The sequence below is a fragment of the Pristiophorus japonicus genome, chromosome 2, assembly GCF_044704955.1.
Source record: "Pristiophorus japonicus isolate sPriJap1 chromosome 2, sPriJap1.hap1, whole genome shotgun sequence".
Lineage (NCBI taxonomy): Eukaryota > Metazoa > Chordata > Chondrichthyes > Pristiophoridae > Pristiophorus > Pristiophorus japonicus.
In genome coordinates, this window is record NC_091978.1 from 86,376,475 (window position 1) to 86,395,906 (window position 19,432).

At 43.1% G+C, this 19,432-nt stretch overlaps 1 protein-coding gene across 1 annotated transcript in view; it reads left to right on the plus strand.

Annotated features, from left to right (window-relative positions):
* The first annotated feature begins 798 nt into the window (after positions 1-798).
* Positions 799-19,432, plus strand: part of mtmr12 (myotubularin related protein 12) — a 130,151-nt gene continuing 111,517 nt past the window's right edge. Inside the window, exon 1 of the mRNA XM_070868327.1 lies at positions 799-929. Within this exon, the coding sequence (XP_070724428.1) occupies positions 861-929 (69 nt within the window). The 5' untranslated portion in view covers positions 799-860. The remainder of the gene's footprint in view (positions 930-19,432) is intronic.

Here is a 19,432-nt window from a genome sequence, read left to right on the forward strand (position 1 = left end):
TGGAGCCTTGCTGTGCGCAATTTGGCTGCCGCCTTTCCTACATTACAACCGTGACTACACTTCATTGGCTGTAAAACGTTGGGACGTCCGGAGGTCGTGAACGGAATTAAATAAAATGCAAGTCTTTCTCTCACACATCACCCCTGTACTCGCTGATTTACATGGGTTCCTGGTCGCCCAACACTTCCAATTTAAAACTCTCCTTCTGGTATTTCAATCCTGCCCATAAACTCACCCCTCCCTATCAATGTAATCTTCAGTACAGCAGCTCTTCATTCACTCATCATGAAATGTGATTTCAGATACAGCACAGACTGAGCTGGTGCATTTACACTACAGCCACCAATCTGTCCTGACTCATTGCAAGATTAGCGACGGTGCGAAGCCCAAGCGCTGTGCATCTGTCCTAAGCTGCAGTGTAAATAAACCCAGCCTCGGCAGAGAGGAAAAAGTTTACACGCTGCTTTTCATCTTTTTTTCGAAAAAGCCAATAAAGCAGACACGATTCAGAGGCATGCAGCGATTGGCATTTCAGCTAACCAATAAACAGAGAGGCCGCCGATTTACAAGCCCTTAAATGGAGAGCACAGAAGGCGAGCGGGACAAATGGCAGGCGGCGGGGGCGGGGCATTGGAAGCGGCGGCGGCCGGACGGGGAACGCCCACTGTGATTGACACAGCTATTAACCAATCAACCGCCCCACAGCCTGACCAACATTCCGAAATCGGAACCTTTATTGAGAGCGCAGAGCCAATCAGCGCGGCGCAGGAGGCGGGCCGGAGACGGATACAAGTTTCATCAGTGGACGCAGCACCTGGGCAAACAGCAACAAAGTAACGCGGAGAAAAACACCAAAGGAAATGTTGAGTTTAGGGTCGGGAGGCGGAAGAACGGCGAAACCCTCTTTTGTGTCTTACGTGTCACCAGAGGTGGGTCTTCATCCTTTTATTTCTTTAAATTCACTAAAAGCCAGGGCATGGATACTCTGGTTGAATCTCATGCTGGTTGGCGAGTGATTGAAGGGAACCTGCGGAATGGGCGCGGTGGTTGTTTAGATCTGCAGCTACAGCTCAAACTATGACTGGAGGCCTGGCATAGGGCTAGCTCTGAAGAGCTGTGTCTGTGAATTCGGTGCCCCCCCCCATATCTTTAAATTAGGTCAGGAAAATTAGAACCAGTAAGAGTCAAACATGTCACAGTGTATTGTAATACATGCAGTCACTCGTTCATGGCTACGCCGACCTCTCTAATCGTGAGGCATTCAATATTATCCTTTGATCAAGATTATTATACTGTCGGGAAGTTGGAGACTCTTTGGCATCACAGGGTGGTGGCGTCTCTGGGGTTTCACTTAGTCTAGCTTCTTGGGCAGGACGTGCAGCGCGACATAAAATAGAAATTGCATTAAAGTGAATAGGATGTGCAGTGACGTTTTAGTGAGCCCAGTAACTGTTATACCCTGGCTACATGTATTACATTCTTTAAAATCCAGCATATTTCCCAGCACAGTTTAAAAAATATATATTTTTTTCCAAAGCTTGTATAATGTGATTTGTGCTTTTTATTTATAAAAACAAAAGACTTGTCTGTAGCTTGAAAGGAAACAAAGAGAAAGATTTGCATTTCTATAGTGCCTTTTGTGACCTCAGGGCGCCCCAAAGTGCTTTACAGCAAATGAAGGGGAATCCAGGGTTATGGAGAGCGGGTAGGAAAATAGAATTGAGGCCATGATCTTATTGAATGGTGGAGCAGGTTCGAGAGGCCAAATGGCCTACTCCAGTTCTTTTTCTTACGTTCTTATGTTTTGAAGTGCAGTCGCTGTTGTAATTTAGGAAACTTGGTCTGTTAAAGTATTTTACAGTCCATTTTAAACTGTGGTGTTCTGGGTGATTTCGATTCAGTTATCATTTTGTGCAGCTTTAGAGTAATGGGGATATATGATGTCTCTTGTGGAATAATTTATCAAAGAACAATTACGAGGAATGCACTGGATAGGTGTCCTAACAAGTAAACTACTTGCCTTGCTCAGTTACGGTGTGAAATGAGCCCCTTGATTCAATTAATTGCCTATAAATGGCAGCAGTTGTTCAGTATTGGCTGTTACCAGTGAAGATCTTTTAAAAAAAAAAGTGTTGTTTGCAGCAAATTTGTCAAAATTGTCTTTGCTAATGTTACTTCCTGATATGGAGATTGTGGTATAATTCAAGATTGTAGAGCATCATAAGACTCAGGAGATCCCTGCTTGTATTGCTTTAGTTGATTTATTATGTAATGTTTTAATATGTGGATGAAAATACTCAAACTAATTCTCTTGGAAAAGGATTGAGGAAAGGTTAGACCCATGTTCTACATTGCACTTTATATCTTCAACATTGCTATGTTGGATGGCATCATGAGAGAGAATGTATAATTACAGTTGAGTGGTTTGCCTGTGCTCATGACAAAGAATGTGTGCCTTAGTCAAGATAGAACAAGTTGCTTTTGCTATAATTATTATACTTCAAGAAAGAGCAAACTTGCAATTATGTTGAGTGTTTCAAGATCTTGATGTCCCACAGTGCTTTACAGCCAATTAAGTACTTTTGAAGTGTAGTTACTGTTGTAATGTTGGCAAACGTACCAGCCAGGTTGCACACAGCAAGCTCTCTTAAAGAGCAATGGTTTTTTTTTTAAATGTTGGTTGAGGAATAAATACTCATAGTGCCAAAGGATCTTTTACATCCAGCTGAGAGGACACATGGGGTCTCTGTTCAATGTCTCATCCAAAAGATGGCACCTCCAACAATGCAGTGCAACACTCTGATCAGAACTGCGTTAAATGCCAGCCTAGATTATGCATGGCTGCAATCTTACAGTCCCTTCATATGACCCTAATCTAGAGGGATCTAGACATTGGACACTCTTATCGAGTGTCTTGCTTTTCATTGTTATAGATTGTGTCTTACTGGTATGTGCAGTTGCTTCACACATTAAATGTGTACAGGTATTTACACTTGATTGTAGTGTCTGTGCAAAGCACTGCAGATATAACATAAATGCAGCTTGAATCTAGTGTCTAGTTTGACCTGACACCAGGTGAACTGGAGTGAGACTTCCTGGTGCAGGCTTGTTCACTTTGTGTCCAGTTTGGGCCTTGACTTCAAGTTTAATATTTGTGTAAAGCTGTTTTGCCTTGCAACAATGCTAAACTTGTGGAGTGTAAGTATGCCATTATAGAGTAGAGATGTATTGTAGGTGTTGGTACCTTAATAGAATGTACGCTCTTGATTATATGAGCAGTACTGTATTGCTTTGTGGAAAATTGTTACTCATTGGCTACTGTGTATTATGAGGGAAAATATGCTGCAAGTTATTTTAGGGCCTCTGACCATTTGTCCTTTTATAGAAAAATAGAAAATAGATGCAGGAGTAGGTCATTCGGCCCTTTGAGCCTGCAACACCATTCAGTAAGATCATGGCTGATCATTCCCTCAGTAGTCCTTTCCTGCTTTCTCTCCATACCCCTTGATTCCTTTAGCCGTAAGGGCCATATCTAGCTCCCTCTTGAATATATCCAATGAACTGGCATCATGTTCTCTCTGCGGTAGGGAATTCCATTGGTTAACAACTCTGAGTGAAGAAGTTTCTCCTCATCTCAGTCCTAAATGGGTTACCCCTTATCCTTAGTTCTGGACTTCCCCAACATTGGGAACATTCTTCCTGCATCTAACATGTCCAGTCCCATCAGAATTTTATGTGTTTCTGTGAGATCCCCCTCTCATCCTTCTAAACTCCAGTGAATACAAGCCCAGTTGATCTAATCTTTCCTCGTATGTCAGTCCTGCCATCCCGGGAATCAGTCTGGTGAACCTTCGCTGCACTCCCTCAATAGCAAGAATGTCCTTCCTCAGATTAGGAGACCAAACTGAACACAATATTCCAGGTGAGACCTCACTAAGGCCCTGTACAACTGCAGTAAGACCTCCCTGCTCCTATATTCAAATCCCTGAGCTATGAAGGCCAACATACCATTTCCCGCCTTCACTGCCTGCTGTACCTGCATGCTGACTTTCAATTACTGATATACCATGACACCCAGGTCTCGTTGCACCACCCCTTTTCCTAATCTGCCGCCATTCAGATAATATTCTGCCTCCGTGTTTTTGCCACCAAAGTGGATAACCTTACATTTATTCACATTACACTGCATCTGCCAGCGTTTGCCCACTCACTTAGAACATAAGAACATAAGAATTAGGAACAGGAGTAGGCCATCTAGCCTCTCGAGCCTGCTCCGCCATTCAACAAGATCATGGCTGATCTGGCCGTGGACTCAGCTCCACTTACCCGCCCGTTCCCCGTAACCCTTAATTCCCTTATTGGTTAAAAATCTTATCTATCTGTGATTTGAATACATTCAATGAGCTAGCCTCAACTGCTTCCTTGGGTAGAGAATTCCACAGATTCGCAACCCTCTGGGAGAAGAAATTCCTTCTCAACTCGGTTTTAAATTGGCTCCCCTGTATTTTGAGGCTGTGCCCCCTAGTTCTAGTCTCCCCGACCAGTGGAAATAACCTCTCTGCCTCTATCTTGTCGATCCCTTTCATTATTTTAAATGTTTCCATAAGATCACCCCTCGTCCTTCTGAACGCCAACGAGTAAAGACCCAGTCTACTCAATCTATCATCATAAGGTAACCCTCTCATCTCTGGAATCAGCCTAATGAATCGTCTCTGTATCCCCTCCAAAGCTAGTATATCCTTCCTTAAGTGAGGTGATCAAACCAGCACGCAGTACTCCAGGTGCGGCCTCACCAATACCCTATACAGTTGCAGCAGGACTCCTGCTTTTGTACTCCATCCCTCTCGCAATGAAGGCCAACATTCCATTCTCCTTCCTGATTACCTGCTGAACCTGCAAACTAACTTTTTGGGATTCATGCACAAGGGTCCCCAGGTCCCTCTGCACTGCAGCATGTTGTAATTTCTCCCCATTCAAATAATATTCCCTTTTACTGTTTTTTTTTTCCAAGGTGGATGACCTCTCACTTTCCGACATTGTATTCCATCTGCCAAACCTTAGCCCATTCACTTAACCTATCTAAATCTCTTTGCAGCCTCTCTCTGTCCTCTACGCAACCCGCTTTCCCACTAATCTTTGTGTCATCTGCAAATTTTGTTACACTACACTCTGTCCCCTCTTCCAGGTCATCTATGTATATTGTAAACAGTTGTGGTCCCAGCACCGATCCCTGTGGCACACCACTAACCACCGATTTCCAACCCGAAAAGGACCCATTTATCCCGACTCTCTGCTTTCTGGTAGCCAGCCAATTCTCTATCCATGCTAATACATTTCCTCTGACTCCGCGTACCTTTATCTTCTGCAGTAACCTTTTTGTGTGGCACCTTTATCGAATGCCTTTTGATAATCTAAATACACCACATCCATCGATACACCTCTATCCACTGTGCTCGTCATATCCTCAAAGAATTCCAGTAAATTAGTTAAACATGATTTCCATGTTGCGTCTGCCTGATTGCACTATTCCTATCTAGATGTCCCGCTATTTCTTCCTTAATGATAGCTTCAAGTATTTTCCCCACTACAGATGTTAAACTAACCGGCCTATAGTTACCTGCCTTTTGTCTGCCCCCTTTTTTAAACAGAAGCGTTACATGAGCTGCTTTCCAATCCGCTAGTACCTCCCCAGAGTCCAGAGAATTTTGGTAGATTATAACGAATGCATCTGCTATAACTTCCGCCATCTCTTTTGATACCCTGGGATGCATTTCATCAGGACCAGGGGACTTGTCTACCTTGAGTCCCATTAGCCTGTCCAGCACTACCCCACTAGTGATAGTGATTATCTCAAGGTCCTCCCTTCCCACATTCCCGTGACCAGCAATTTTTTGGCATGGTTTTTGTGTCTTCCACTGTGAAGACCGAAGCAAAATAATTGTTTAAGGTCTCAGCCATTTCCACATTTCCCATTATTAAATCCCCCTTCTCACCTTCTAAGGGACCGACATTTACTTTAGTCACTCTTTTCCGTTTTATATATCTGTGAAAGCTTTTACTATCTGTTTTTATGTTTTGCGCAAGTTTACTTTCGTAATCTATCTTTCCTTTCTTTATTGCTTTCTTAGTCATTCTTTGCTGTCGTTTAAAATTTTCCCAATCTTCTATTTTCTCACTAACCTTGGCCACCTTGTACGCATTGGTTTTTAATTTGATACACTCCTTTATTTCCTTGGTTATCCCTTCTCTTACCGCCCTTCTTTTTCACTGGAATATATTTTTGTTGAGCACTATGAAAGAGCTCCTTAAGTCCTCCACTGTTCCTCAATTGTGCCACCGTTTAGTCTGTGTTTCCAGTCTACTTTAGCCAACTCTGCCTTCATCCCACTGTAGTCCCATTTGTTTAAGCATAGTACGCTCGTTTGAGACACTACTTCCTCACCCTCAATCTGTATTACAAATTCAACCATACTGTGATCACTCATTCCGAGAGGATCTTTTACAAGATCGTTTATTATTCCTGTCTCATTACACAGGACCAGACCTAAGATAGCTTGCTCCCTTGTAGGTTCTGCAACATACTGTTCTAAGAAACAATCCCGTATGCATTCTATGAAGTACTCCTCAAGGCTACCCCGTGCGATTTTGATTTGACCAATCGATATGTAGTTTAAAATCCCCCATGATTACTGCCGTTCCTTTTTCACATGCCTCCATTATTCCCTTGATTATTGTCTGCCCCACCGTGAAGTTGTTATTTGGGGGCCTATAAACTATGCCCACCAGTGACTTTTTCCCCTTACTATCTCTAATCTCCACACACAATGATTCAACATTTTATTCATTTTATTCAATATCGTCTCTCACAACTGCCCTGATATCATCCTTTATTAACAGAGCTACCCCACCTCCTTTCCCTTCTTGTCTATCTTTCCGAATTGTCAGATACCCCTGGATGTTTAATTCCCAGTCTTGGCCCCCCTGCAACCACGTTTCTGTAATGGCCAGCAAATCATACCCATTTGTAATGATTTGTGCCGTCAACTCATTTACTTTATTTCGAATGCTGCGTGCGTTTAGGTAGAGTGTTTTAATACTAGTTTTTAAACCATGATTTTTAGTTTTGACCCCTCCTGCAGCTCCTTTATATTCATACATATTGTCCCTTCCTATCACCTTGTGGTTTACACTTACCCCAGCGCTACTCTGCTCTGTTCCTCCTGCCTTTTGCATTTTTTCTTGGGGTCCTGTTCATCTGAGCTCACCCACTCTAACTAGCTCAGAGCCCTCTCCTGGGTTCCGAATACTTCTTGCATTGAGGCACCGAGCTTTCATGCTTGCCTTTTTATTACACTTTGACCCTTTAGAATTTTGCTGTACAGTGGCCCTTTTTGTTTTTTGACTTGGGTTTCTCTGCCCTCCACTTTTACTCATCTCCTTTCTGTCTTTTTTCTTTTGTCTCCATTTTGTTTCCCTCTGTCTCCCTGCATTGGTTCCCATCCCTCTGCCATATTAGTTTAACCCCCCCCCCCCCCCCCCCCAAACAGCACCAGCAAACACTCCCCCTAGGACATTGGTTCTGGTCCTGCGCAGGTGCAGACCATCCGGTTTGTACTGGTCCCACCTCCCCCAGAACCGGTTCCAATGCCCCAGAAATTTGAATCCCTCCCTGTTGCACCACTGCTCAAGCCACGTATTCATCTGAGTTATCCTGCGATTCCTACTCTGACTAGCTCGTGGCACTGGTAGCAATCCCGAGATTACTACTTTTGAGGTCCTATTTTTTAATTTAGCTCCTAGCTGCTTAAATTAGTCTCGTAGGACCTCATCCTTTTTTTTTTTTTTTACCTATCGTTGGTACCAATGTGCACCACGACAACTGGCTGTTCACCCACCCTTTGCAGAATGTCCTGCACCCGCTCCGAGACATCCTTGACCCTTGCACTAGGGAGGCAACATACCATCCTGGAGTCTCGGTTGCAGCCGCAGAAACGCCTATCTATTCCCCTTACAATTGAATCCCTTATCACTATTGCTCTCCCACTCTTTTTCCTGCCCTCCTGTGCAGCAGAGCCAGCCACGGTGCCATGAACTTGGCTGCTGCTGCCCTCCCCTGATGAGTCATCCCCCTCAACAGTACTCAAAGCGGTGTATCTGTTTTGCAGGGGACGACCACAGGGGAACCCTGCACTACCTTCCTTGCACTCCCTATCTGGCTGTGGACCCTTCACCTGCGGTAAGACTAACTCGCTACACGTGCTACTCACGTCATTCTCAGCATCGTGGATGCTCCAGAGTAAATCCACCCTCAGCTCCAATTTCGCAACGCGGACCGTCAGGAGTTGGAGGCGGATACACTTCCTGCACACATCGTCGTCAGGGACACCGGAAGTTTCCCTGAGTTCCCACATGGTACAAGAGGAGCATATCACGTGACCGAACTCTCCTGCCATGAATTAACCCTTAGATACACTTAAATTGGCAACAACAATGCTAAAGTTTACTCGCTATTATAGAAGAGAAAAAGAAAAAACTACTCACCAATCACTTACCCACTTGGCTGTGACGTCACCTTTCTGTTTCTTTCTACTTTTTTGCCTTCTCCCTGTAGCTGCACAAGCACACCTCACCAACGGACTCATGTTGCTCCCGACTCAGCGACGCACCTCCCGACATCGCGGCCTTTTATCGGCCTCACCAATGGACTCGCGCTGCTCCCAACTCAACCTGTCCAAGTCACCCTGCAGCCTTTTAGCATCCTTCTCACAGCTCACACCGCCACCCAGCTTAGTGTTATCTGCAAACTTGGAGATATTACACTCAATTCCTTCAGCCAAATCATTAATGTATATTGTAAATAGCTGGGGTCCCAGCACTGAGCCCTGCGGCACCCCACTAGTCACTGGCTGCCATTCTGGAAAGGACCCGTTTATCCCGACTCTCTGCTTCCTGTCTGCCAACCAATTCTCTATCCACGTCAGTACATTACCCCCAATACCATGTGCTTTAATTTTGCACACCAATCTCTTGTGTGGGACTTTGTCAAAAGCCTTTTGAAAGTCCAAATACACCACATCCACTGGTTCTCCTTTGTCCACTCTACTAGTTACATCCTCAAAAAATTCTAGAAGATTTGTCAAGTAGAATTTCTCTTTCATAAATCCATGCTGACTTGGACTGATCCCGCCACTGCTTTCCAAATGTGCTGCTATTTGATCTTTAATAATTGATTCCAACATTTTCCCCACTACTGATGTCAGGCTAACTGGTCTATAATTACCTGTTTTCTCTCGCCCTCCTTTCTTTAAAAAGTGGTGTTACATTAGCTACCCTCCAGTCCATAGGAACCAATCCAGAGTTGATAGACTGTTAGAAAATGATCACCAATGCATCCACTATTTCTATGGCCACTTCCTTAAGTACTCTGGGATACAGACTATCAGGCCCCAGGGATTTATCGGCCTTCAATCCCATTAATTTCCCTAATAAGGATTTCCTTCAGTTCCTCTTCTCACTAGACCCTCGGTCCCCTAGTATTTCCGGAAGGTTATTTGTGCCTTCCTTCGTGAAAACAGAACCAAAGTATTTGTTTAACTGGTCCGCCATTTCTTTGTTCCCCATTATAAATTCACCTGAATCTGACTGCAGGGATCTACATTTGTTTTCACCAATCTTTTTCTCTTCACATATCTATAGAAGCTTTTGCAGTCAGTTTTTATGTTCCCAGCAAGCTTTCTCTCGTACTCTATTTTCCCTCTCCTAATTAAACCCTTTGTCCTCCTTTGCTGTATTGCAAAGTTCTCCCAGTCCTCAGGTTTGCTGCTTTTTTTGGCCAATTTATATGCCTCTTCCTTGGATTTAACACTCTCCTTAATTTCCCTTGTTGCCACGGTTGAGCCACCTTCCCTATTTTATTTTTACTCCAGACAGGGATGTACAATTGTTGAAGTTCATCCATGTGATCTTTAAATGTTTGCCATTGCCTATCCACCGTCAACCTTTTAAGTATCACTCGCCAGTTATAGGTTATAAGAATTGTGCTTTTAGCCCTACCCTGTGCTACTCTGACCTGCTCAGCAGGTGGGGGCAGGATCTATAAGCAAAGCTTGTTGACTTCTTGTCTGAGATGTATAATTTCTCACTTACGTAAAACTGATGCAGTGAATGAATGTGGAACAATCGAGTCGGGCACCAGCAGCATTCCATTACTACTTGTGAAAGAACAACCTATGCTCTCCTTTTTCCTTGTTGCAGAAGCTTGAATTTAATGTAGAGGCTTTAAAGTCTTTCTATAATACAGTAATGACACCCTGCAATGTTGCACTCCAGGGACCTGCTTACCTGACCTGGTTGGTGGGAGATCTAATTGAGATGTTTAAAATGATGTAGATCTGAAGAAACCACTTCCTCTAGTGGGGAAATCCAGAAATGGGGGTGGGGTGGGTGGGGGAGGAGAGAGAAACAATCTTAAAATTAGAGTTAGGACATTTAGGAGTGAAATCCGGAAGCACCTTTTCACAGAAAAGGGTAGTGGAAATCTGGAAGTCTTTTGTTTTTTTTCCCCAAAGGCCAAGGATGTTGGGTCAACATTAATTTTCAAGACTCGGATCACTAGATTTTGCTGGGGAAGGGTATTGGGGAATATGGAGTGAAGGTGAGTAAATGGAGATCAGTCATGAACTAATTGAACGACAGAACAATCTCAAGGGGCTGAATGGATTATTCCTAGTCATGTGTTTCAAAGGATAGTTGTATGTCTGTAAGTCTGTATGTACCAACAGTTGCTGTGGGAAAGAGGGGAAAAAAAATAGGGACAGAGGTTATGGTTTGAAATTGTTGAACTTGATGAGTCCAGAAGGCTGTAAAGTAGCTAAAATGAAAGATGAGGTACTATTCCTTGAGCTTGCCTTGAGCTTAATTAGAACAGTGTAAGAGACTGAGGACGGAGAGAGTGGAGTTGAGAATTAAAGTGACAGGTGACCGGAAGCTCGGGGTCATGCTTAGTGACTGAACGGAGGTGTTCTGCAAAGCGGTCTCCCCAATGTAGAGGAGACCACGTCGTGAGCAGCAAATACAGTATACTAAATTGAACGAAGTACAAGTAAATCGCTGTTTCACGTGGAAGGAGTGTCCCAAGTCTCTTTCTTTTGTGGGAGTTGACTTGCACTGCTCTATATCTAATTGTAGAATAACGTAACCCAGGGATGTAACAATAACATTCACCAGCATCAATTTGCATTTATATAGCATTTTTAACATAGCATTAGTGGCAAACTGAGTAACAAAATATTATGAGGTGTGACTAAAAGCTTGGTCAAATAGATGGCTTTTAAGGAGGGAATTCTAGAGCTCAGATGGATGAAGACACAACTGCTAATGGGGTGAAGGAAGTAGGGATGCACAAGAGGGCAGATTCTCGAGTGCTGAGACTGGGGATAGCGGTGAGTAATGTAACTGTTTTTTTTTTGGATGCATGGCCCCTTTATGGGATGTGCGACCCATTCACAGTTTTGCGCATGTGTGAAATTTAACATTGGGAAAAGCTGGTCCCGGGCTCCGTGGAACCGGCAGACTCTGCAGCTTATAGGGAATGTTGGTGAGGGTATGGAGTTGTAGCTTGGACCAAAGCTGATGCCTTCGTCCATTCTAGTGTTTAACTGGATGCTATTGCAGCTCATCCAGGACTAGATGTTGGACAAGCAAACTGATAAAACAAATGCAGTAGAGAGGTTGAGAAAGGGGTAAAGGTAGAACTGGGTGTTGTCAGTGTACATGATCCCATCCATGTCTTTGGATGAAGTTGCCACGCGACAGCATGTAGATGAGGATAAGGGGGCCAAAAAGAGATCCTTTTGGAGATTCCAGAAGTAATGGTGCAGAGATAGAAAGAGAAGGCATAGCTGGAGATGTTTTGTACTTGTGGCCAGTGTGGAACCAAGCAAGGGCAGACCCACACTGCTGGACAATGAAGAAATAAAAAGAAAGACTTGGATTTATATGGCACCTTTCATGACCACCAGAGCGCCATGTCTCAAAGTGCTTTCCAGCCAATGAAGTGCTTTTGGAGTGTAGTTACTGTGGTAATGTGGGAAATGCAGCTGCCAATTTGTGCACAGCAAGCTCCCACAAACAGCAATGTGATAATGTGGACCACTTTCCATATCTTGGGAGCCTACTATCAACAAGGACAGACGTTGATGACTAAGTTGAACGCTGCCTTCCGTCTGCCAGCGCAGCCTTTGGTCGTCTGAGGAAGAGAGTGTTCAAAGGCCAGGATCTCAAACCCGGTACCAAGCTCATGGTGTACAGAGCAGTAATGATATCCGCCCTTCTATATGCTTCAGAGACATGGCACCTCCAAGCACTGGAGAAGTACCACCAATGCTGCCTCCGCAAAATCCTGCAAATTCATTGGCAGGATAGGCGCACCAATGTCAGCATTCTCTCTCGGGCCAACATCGAGGCATTGACCACGCTCGATCAGCTCCGATGGACGGACCCCATTGTCTGCATGCCTGATACTAGACTACCGAAACAAGCACTCTATTCTGAGCTACGTCACAGCAGGGGAGTCCCAAGAGGGCAGAGTAAACACTTCAAGGACACCCTCAAAGCCTCTTTGAAAAAATGTAACATCCCCACTGACTCTTGGGAATCCCTGGCCTAAGACTGGTCAAAGTGGAGTAGCATCCGAGAAGGCACCGAACACTGAGTCTCTTCGCTGGGAGCATGCAGAAGCCAAGTACAAACAGCAGAAGGAGTGTACGACAAATCAAGCACCCTACCCACCCGTCCCTTCAACCACCATCTGCCCCACCTGATCCCGCATTGGTCTCATCAGTTACTTTAGAGCTCATTTTAGTGTGGAACCAATTCATCCTCGACTCTGGGGGACTGCCGAAGAAACAGATAATGACCAGATAATCTGTTTGTTATGTTGATTAAGGGATAAATATTGGCCAGGACACCAGAGATAACTCCCCTGCTCTTCAAAATAGTGCCATGGGATCGTTTACATCCACTTGAGGGAGCAGACAGGGCCTCTGTTGAATATCTTATCCGAAAGATGGCACCTCCGACAGTGCAGCGCTCCCTCTGCACTGCTCTGGAGTGTCGCCTAGATTTTTGCGCTCAAGTTCCTGGAGTGGGCCTTGAACCCACAACCTTCTGACTCGGGTGAAAGTGCTACTCCCTGAGCCACAGCTGACACTGTTATTGGGGAGTTGTTGAATGGGGATATTGTGATCGACTGTGTAGAAGACTGCAGAAAAGTCGAGGTGGGATAGTCCACCACAGTCACAGTGGATGCTATTTGTGACTTTAATTAGAGCCATTTCAGTGCTGTGACCGTGGAAACTGGGCTGCAAGGAAGATGGATTTGGGAGGAGATGTTCAAGGAGACTTTGGAGAGGAAAGTGAGATTGGAGATGGAGCAGGAATTTGCAAGGACAGTGTTTGAAAAGTGGGGTTGAAAGGGAAGGGGACAATACCTGAAGAGGGGGAACCATTTACAATGCCAGTTAGTATGGGGGTAAGGAAGAGGTGATCTTGATATTTGATTTTCATATGTACTCCTCAATCTCCCTGAAGGTGGACTAAGTAAACATTTGGTGAGATGAGGAATGATATGAATAGATAAGCTGTTTTATTTTGTAGTAAAATGAACATTTTATAGCAGCAATTATGATCAGAATCACTTCATCAACTTTCATTTAACAATGCAGAATAAAAAACGTGTCACATTTCCCCCACATTGGTGGGCTGTCTTGCTTGACTTCCACAAAATATCTCATCAGATTTATAACTTTCATGCAGCCTTTTGCTAGGTATCGGCTTTCTGTTTCAAAGACTTTCCTGCTTATGCAGCATTTTGTTTCAAAAAGTCTCTCTGCTAGCTTGTTCCTTTCTGTTTTGTGTCCCCCCCCCCCCCCCCCCCCCAAACCCCCGAATGAGGCAGGTTAACAAGTGCTTATCTATCTTCTACAGAGAGGTAACAGCAAAGCTAACTCATTAGAATATTATCTCGGCACTTTTTAAAAAAAAAAATAACTTGCATAATTACAATATGTACTTAAACATATTTGAAGTTACTTTATTCCAATCCTTTCTGTGGAGAAAAATGGTAACAAGATCCTGAAATATGACTGGGCATATTAATGGCTTTTAAGAGAACTGTTTTGTAAATTAATACCAACAATTTGTTTATGTAGAAAATGACCAAAGCATGTATTTTTTGGGCTAGGGGAGGGGGTGGGGAAAAGAGGAGAGGGGAACAGATGGTAGGAGAAGTGATTAAAGTTTGATTAGAAAAGATGAATTTTGAGTGAGATTTAGAAGAGAGGGGCTTGGGGAGGGCAGTTGAAGGTTATGCACCAAGGCCGGGCAAAGGGAAACTGTTAAGAGATTGATTTTTCAGGCGGAGCCTGTGCAGTTAATCCATTAATTTTGACACTTTAAATTTTAGTATATTGAGCTGTTCTGCCTCTAATTCTGCCAGGGCAATTCTTTTGGAATCCGAGGTAAGAACAGGTCAACTGTCTCGATGTATTTGCTATACTTGCCTCTGTAATCTATAATTACAGCTATTCTTCAAATGACATTCTGAGCTGTTTTCACAATTTTATTCTCGAAGATTACTAACTGATGCTTTTCATTTCATAAATACATTAATTTAAGTTGTGCATAATAATTCTTCTCTTTCCTGCCTTCCCTAGTCCACTTAAAATGGCATTATCATTGAGAGTTTCATTTTGAAACAACATGGTTTGAGGATGCCAAATTACCTATATCTAACGTTTGCGCTACTGTGTTAAGTATATTAAACTCAAATCGTGGCGATGAGATCAATGATACAAATGGCATCACTGCATCACAGTTTATATTGCATGTTTCCAAATGTTGCTGAACTTTTCAATGAGGCGACAGGAAACATTATTATGATATAGGTTTCATCCATCTCAAAGAATGCAGTAACTTTGTGCAATACAATTTCTTTCACTGACATTTGACACACATAGCTGTAATGCAAAGCACAACATGTTGCATAAGCTTCTAAATGTATCTTAAAAGTTGCTGATTGAGTTATGAGGAAAAATAGAATCATTTGGCCTGCTGGGTAGAAAATTGTGTGTATGCAAGCCATGAACAGCTACATGTAACATTTCCTTCCTGTATTGCTGGATTGTGATGGAGTAATGCAGCTAGTTGGATGAGTAATAAATGAGCAGTAGTTGCTTTTTTTTTTAAATTTAAAAAAAAATCTTTTTCATCTGACCAGCTTGTAGTTTTACAAACAAGCAGAAGGGTTTATTTTACTACTATCTTTATTGGAACATCTAAGACAATCAAGGCAAGTACATGTAAATACCACTCATATTTTTGTTTCTGTCTTCTGTACTTTTTAAATAGTAATCCATTCCCTTTACTAATTCACTCTCTGTGAAGAACCACCTCCTGATATCCATCCTTAATTTACATTTTACTGATTTGAACCTGTAATTCTTTCCCCTACTCGAGCAAATTATTTAAAATAATTTTCAGGATTTACTTTTTCCATAGTTAACTAACTTGTATGTCTTCAAGATGCATCTTTTCCAAAGTTTATCTAATCTTTGCTCATAACTAGGACTCCAGTTTTGGCTGTTCTATTGGCATTGATTGCGGCTCTGCATTGGTGAGACGAGTCGTGTGAAGTTGAGAGAGATTTTAAACTTTGGTCTATTCCTGTATCCTTCCATATTTTGTGTACATTAGTGAGCTCTCTCTCTCTCTCTCTCTCTCTCTCTCTCTCTCTCTCTCTCTCTCTCTCCTTTTTTGTGAGCTAGACAAGGGGATTAAATGTATCTCCAAATTTGCGGATGACACTAAGTTGGGTGGCAGTGTGAGCTGCAAGGAGGATTCTATGAGGTTGCAGAGCGTCTTGGATAGGTTAGGTGAGTGGGCAAATGCATGGCAGATGAAGTATAATGTGGATAAATGTGAGGTTATCCACTTTGGTGGTAAAAACAGAGAGACAGACTATTATCTGAATGGTGACAGATTAGGAAAAGGGGAGGTGCAAAGAGACCTGGGTGTCATGGTACATCAGTCATTGAAGGTTGGCATGCAGGTACAGCAGGCGGTTAAGAAAGCAAATGGCATGTTGGCCTTCATAGCGAGGGGATTTGAGTACAGGGGCAGGGAGGTGTTGCTACAATTGTACAGGGCTTTGGTGAGGCCACACCTGGAGTATTGTGTACAGTTTTGGTCTCTTAACCTGAGGAAGGACATTCTTGCTATTGAGGGAGTGCAGCGAAGGTTCACCAGACTGATTCCCGGGATGGTGGGACTGACCTATCAAGAAAGACTGGATCAACTGGGCTTGTATTCACTGGAGTTCAGAAGAATGAGAGGGGACCTCATAGAAACATTTAAAATTCTGACGGGGTTAGATGCAGGAAGAATGTTCCCAATGTTGGGGAAGTCCAGAACCAGGGGTCACAGTCTAAGGATAAGGGGGCAGCCATTTAGGACCGAGATGAGGAGGAATTTCTTCACCCAGAGAGTGGTGAACCTGTGGAATTCTCTACCACAGAAAGTTGTTGAGGCCAATTCACTAAATATATTCAAAAAGGAGTTAGATGAAGTCCTTACTACTAGGGGAATCAAGGGGTATGGTGAGAAAGCAGGAATGGGGTACTGAAGTTGCATGTTCAGCCATGAACTCATTGGCGGTGCAGGCTAGAAGGGCCGAATGGCCTACTCCACCTATTTTCTATGTTTCTAAAGCTTAATCTTCTATCATTTTCTTCCCAGCTCATCTACTTCACACACAGTCTTGCTCTTTCTACTGCAAGGATGTAAATGTATATCTCTATATGACTCTTATAAAGCCTTGGCATAACTTCTGTAGATTTCTGCTCTACTGTTTTGGTTGCCCTACTTTCTTTCGTTGTATATCCTAGATTTCTGTGAGCTTTTCTTAATTGCTTTTTCATTTTAATTAGTGACTACATTGGAAATAGTTGTTCAGCATTATAGAAATCAAACATTGATGACACTGCTCCAGAAACACACACAAGAATGAAGACCATAAAGTAATGGGAAAAAGTAATTTGCTTTAGCTTGACTCCGTTCTTGCCTGAGAGTCAGAAGGTTGTAGCTGAAGCCCTACTTCAGAGCTTGAATCTGAAACTAGGCTGACACTCCTATGCAACGCTGAGGGAATGTTGCATTTTTGGAAGTGTCATCCTTCTGATGTGTTAAGCCAAGGCCTATCTAATTAGGTAAATATTAAAGATCCCATGGTGCTATTTGAGGAGGAGCAAAGAGTTTTTTCTGTGACCTGACCCAAGTTCCCTCAATTTTAGTGAACTCATTAATGTTATTGTGCATAATGACTGCCACATTCACTTACATAAATGACCACATTTTAAAACCTTAATGTCCTGGGTGCTTTCACTTCCTTCCCCACTTCTCATTGTCTCCATTTCTAGTTTTTGTTAATCTGCTAAGAGAAGTAACTAGGAAATAACATTTCTCCAACACCCCTAAAATGATTGCAGCAACAGTTATATAATTTGACCTAGATCTAAGAATTTGGCCCTACGATTTGTTCTTGTGTAGCTTTAGTATTCACTTTACATGTGTGTGTGAGCGTAGACTGAACCTATTGATAAGATGGGTTTCAGTATTTTTGTCCGTATAAGTTATATTAGAAACCATAAGTAACCTCATTAGGTTTCTCAAATGCTCCACTGGCTAATTGTATCAGTCAGAGAATACCTTGAACAGTGTATATAAAATTATGCTGTTAATAAATCTGTATAATTCAGTAATTTGCATTAGAAAGCCATGTTGTTCCAACCTATTAATGCACTTATCTTATGGTCTCTAAATTGTCAGACTGCTTGTCTGACATCCAGTTCTGGATGAACAGAAATTTTCTCCAATTGAATATTGGGAAGAACGAAGCCAGTGTTCTCAGTCCCTGCCACAAACTCTGTTCCCTAGCCACTGACTCCATCCCTCTCCCCAACTTCTGTCTGAGGCGGAACCAGACTGTTCGTAACCTTGGTGTCATATATTTGACCCTGAAATGAGCTTTTGACCACATATTTGCAGCATAACAAAGACTGCCTATTTCCACCTCTAACATTGCCTGTCTCTGCCCTTGTCTCAGCTCATCCGCTGCTGAAGCCCTCCTCCATGTCTTTGTTGCCTCTAGACTTGACTATTCCAATGCACTCCTGGCTGGCTCCCACATTCTACCCTACGTAAACTAGAGGTGATCCAAAACTCAGCTGCCTTTGTCCCAACTCTCTCCAAGTTCCGCTCACCCATCACTCCTGTGCTCACTGACCTACATTGGCTTCCGGTTAAGCAAAGCCTTGATTTTCAAAATTCTCAACCTTATTTTCCCCACCCTATTTCTGTAATCTCCTCCAGCCCTACAACCCTCCGAATTATCTGTGCTCTAATTCTGCCGCCTTGAACATCCTTGATTGTAATCGCTCAACCATTTGTGGCTGAGCCTTCTGTTGCCGAGGCCCCAAACTCTGGAACTCCCTGCCTAAACCTCCCTGCCTCTATTTCCTCCTTTTAAGATGCTCTTTAACACCTACCTCCTTGACCAAGCTTTTGGCCATCATCCCCAATTTCCCCTTGTATGGCTTGGTGTCAATTTTTTTGTCTTGTAATACTCCTGTGAAGCACCCTAGGATGTTTTACTATGTTAAAGGCGCTATATAAATACTTGTTGTAAATCTGACCCTTTATTGCCTCCTGTTCGAAATACTGGCTTTGGAGGGGGTACAGAGATGATTCACTAGGCTGATTCTGGAGATGAGGGGGTTACCTTATGATGATAGATTGAGTAGACTGGGTCTTTACACATTGGAGTTCAGAAGGATGAGGGGTGATCTTATAGAAACATTTAAAAATAATGAAAGGGATAGACAAGATAGAGGCAGAGAGGTTGTTTCCATTGGTCGGGGAGACTAGAACTAGGGGCACAGCCTCAAAATACGGGGGAGCCAATTTAAAACCGAGTTGAGAAGGAATTTCTTCTCCCAGAGGGTTGTGAATCTGTGGAATTCTCTGCCCAAGGAAGCCCAAGGAATCTGTGTATTCAAATCACAGATAGATAGATTTTTAACCATTAAGGGTTATGGGGAGCGGGCGGGTAAGTGGAGCTGAGTTCACGGCCAGATCAGCCATGATCTTGAGTGGTGGAGCAGGCTCGAGGGGCTAGATGGCCTACTCCTGTTCCTAATTCTTATGTTCTTATGTATCTTGCATTGCTATTTCAATTCCAGATTATGCTTTTTCGAAACTGCTAACGGAACTCCAGACACATGCACGTCCACATCATATAATAGTGCCTACTATGTCACTCAAATAATCATCATCCTGCTTTATACAACTCAAAAGCCAAATTGTAACACGTACCAAT